The 3,165-nt window shown below is 48.4% G+C and overlaps 1 protein-coding gene across 2 annotated transcripts in view; it reads right to left on the minus strand.

Moving 5' to 3' along the window:
* Positions 1 to 222: 222 nt before the first annotated feature.
* The window catches only part of CMTM2 (CKLF-like MARVEL transmembrane domain containing 2), a 14,315-nt gene continuing 11,372 nt past the window's right edge, over positions 223 to 3,165 (minus strand). For both annotated transcript variants that reach the window (XM_011932106.1, XM_011932105.1), the window contains 2 exons: positions 1,378 to 1,479; positions 223 to 561 (listed from right to left, as the gene is read on the minus strand). In XM_011932106.1, the coding sequence (XP_011787496.1) occupies positions 379 to 561; positions 1,378 to 1,479 (285 nt within the window). In that variant the 3' untranslated portion in view covers positions 223 to 378. The remainder of the gene's footprint in view (positions 562 to 1,377; positions 1,480 to 3,165) is intronic.

The following is a 3,165-nucleotide window of genomic DNA, read 5'->3' on the forward strand; positions in this document are numbered from 1 at the left end:
TTCTCGTCTTCCTCTGACCCGGTGCCCTGGTCCCCGCCCCCTGCCAGTTGGCTGGGGTCACTAGCTGGAAACACCTACACTTCCGGTCCCCCAGGCCCTTGGTGCCCAGTAGCCTGGGAGCACTTCAGGAGCCTTGGCTTCTGGGCCCTGCCCTGGCATTACCCTCTGCACCCTGCCAATCAGTAACTTTTGCTGAATGAACAAAATAATGCTTACATCAACTTTAGGCTTTTAGAATCCATTAATCCATTCTTTTCCAAGCAAAGGTGGTAATGAAAATGGAAAAGAAAACCATTCTAGAAAGAAGACAAGGAAGAGAGTGGAAATGTATTGTTGTAAAATACACTGCCGTTTCAGACAGTAGGAGCCTCCTCCAAGTCATTTCTTTCCCTTTGCTGGCTCTGGTGGCTTGGCGGGTTCTGGTCCCTTGCCCTGCTGGGGTTCTTTTTCCTTTCCTGGAGGAGCAACCAGCATATGCTTTTTGGCCCTCTTGCCTCTGAAGTGGTTTCTTTGAAGACACACATCGATCAAAGCAAAAACTCCAGCCATACCAATAAGGATCTGGAAAACAAAAGGGTCCTCATGACTTTTGCTTTTCATTCCAAACGTGGTAAGTTTCCCTCCTGGTTTCTTGTTCATCAGGGGGTGCTATTTCACACGTCCCCCATGTCCCCTCAAATGTCAACCAGCCCCAAGAGGCTAGAAGCGTGCCTACTCCTTCAGCCTCGGCCTTCTCCACTCCCACATCCTGCCATCTCATCCCTGTTTCTTTTCTGTCTTGAAACCCAGCCAGAGTGGGACTGTTTGCTCTGGGGTCGGCAGCTACAGGAAGGAACCTGGGCTGGCTCCCCGGACATCATCTTTATTTAAATGGTGGCTCCATTGGAAACATCTGTCTACTTTACTGTTTTTTCCTTTGAGACGAAGTCTCGCTCTGTCATCCAGGGTGGAGTGCGGTGCCACAATCTCTGCTGACTGCAACCTCTGCCTCCTGGATTTAAGCAATTCTCCTGCCTCAGCCTCCCAAGTTGCTGGGATTACAGGCATGCGCCACCATGCCTAGCTAATTTTTGTATTTTTAGTAGAAAATACATTTTCTACTAAATTTTGTAAATTTCATATTTTTGTATTTCAGCATGTTGGCCAGGCTGGTCTACAAACTCCTGACCTCAGGTGATCCACTCGCTTCGGCCTCCCAGAGTGCTGGGATTACAGGCATGAGCCACTGCGCCCGGCCTACTTCACTTTTAAACTTTACTTTGATCCCAAGATTTTTGTGAAAAATAAAGAAGCCCTTTCCTTAAACAGAGGACAACACCCATCCTCCAAAAGAGGTGAATTCAGAGCAAATGCACGGCCCAGCCTGGAAAGACTCACCACAGCAAGTAAGTAGTGGAGATGCATGGATCGCCGACTTCTCACAGCAAAGACCACTGCTCCCACCAGGAACGCACAGGCAAACAGGTCGTTGAAGAGGTCCTGAAGGTGGAGAGGTGAGTCAGCCTCAGCCAAAGCCAGGGCCCCGGCAACAAACACTGCACCCTGGTTAGCTTCCTCCAAAGGAATGATTTGCAAACTTCCACCTGATTTAAAAATGTGTGCATAAAGATAAACACACACCGGGCTAGGTGGACATATCTGTGGCCCTCCAGCTGGGCTTTTTAAATTGAAACCTAAAAAGTCCAGGATGCTAAAATGCCCTCATGCTGAAGCCTGTGAAGTCACCAGCCCCCTCTTCTACCATCTCTCTGTGAAATCACACATTTGGTTTCTGCGTATGTCTCCTCCCACCAATACTCATTTATTATTTTTATTTTCTATTTTTTGAGACAGGGTCTTACTCTGATTACGCAGGCTGGAGTGCGGTGGCACAATTTCTGCTCACCGCAGCCTCGACCTCCTCAGGCTCAGGTGATTCTCCCACCTGCGACTGCCACTACGGGCGTGTGCCACCAAGCCCAGCTAATTTTTTTTTGTATTTTTAGTAGAGATAGGGTTTCACCATGTTATCCAGTCTGGTCTCAAACTCCTGGACTCAAGCGATCCACCTTCCTCAGCCTCCCAAAGTGCTGGGATTATAGGCCTGGGCCACAGCACCCAGTCAATACTCATTTAAATAAATACACAACTATAAAATGTCATGATGTCCCTCTTAAGAACCCCACCACTGACTTTCAGCTCCCAGGGCCAGCTCCCCACTCTGGCTGGGTGGGCTGCATTGGCTCTGATGGACTTTAGCATCTCATTGGGAGCCTGGCAGCTTCCTCTGCAACCCGCTGCCCTCAGCCTGACTTCCTAGACCCCTTTCCCTCCTTGCAAGGTGGCACCACCTCTTCCTTCCTCAACCCTCCTGCCCATCCCCTGTGACTTCAGTCTCACCCTCCCCATACCATATACTAGTTTCCCTCCCGCTACTGGCAAGGCATTGCCAAACTTCTCAGAGCTGGCCAAACCATGGCCATAGCAGGCTGGCTTCCTCCCGCATCTCTCCTGGGGCTAGAGGATGGGGTGAGAAGCAGCTGATCCTGCAGCACTGGAAGACACCTGCCATTCCCCTTGGCTTCTATAATGCCATTTCCTGCTGTTGTCCTTCCCTGGCCACTTTGTTTCAGGCCTTTTCTTTTTTAATGTTTTGAATTTTGATACATTTCAAATGCCCAGAAAATAATAGAACATCCTACCTCCAACTCCCATCTCTACCAGGCCAGGAGCCACTGACATTTAACAGATGTTAATGTCTTGCCAATGTCCCCTTTAGGCCTCTTTGAAATCAAGAAATCCAACTTCACAGATGGAGCTGCAGCCCCCTCGCTTCCTTCCCTCTTCCTGTCCCTCATGCCTCCCTCCTCCAACTTTTGGAAGCTGATGTGCAGTTTTCCCATCTGAATTTGTGCTTTTCTACATATTATAGTGTATTTCAAAATACACTTTTTATATTTAAATAAAAAGTATCCTACCTTTCAATGCTTGCTTTTTGCCTTTTGAGATTTATCCACATTGAGAAATATAGATTTATTAATTTTTTTTTTTTTTTTTTTTTTGAGACAGAGTCTCGCTCTATCGCCCAGGCTGGTGTGCAGTGGCGTGATCTCGGCTCACTGCAAGCTCCGCCTCCTGGGTTCATGCCATTCTCCTGCCTCAGCCTCCTGAGTAGCTGGGACTACA

This window comes from Colobus angolensis, unplaced genomic scaffold (genome assembly GCF_000951035.1).
Source record: "Colobus angolensis palliatus isolate OR3802 unplaced genomic scaffold, Cang.pa_1.0 Scaffold93, whole genome shotgun sequence".
Classification (NCBI taxonomy): domain Eukaryota; kingdom Metazoa; phylum Chordata; class Mammalia; order Primates; family Cercopithecidae; genus Colobus; species Colobus angolensis.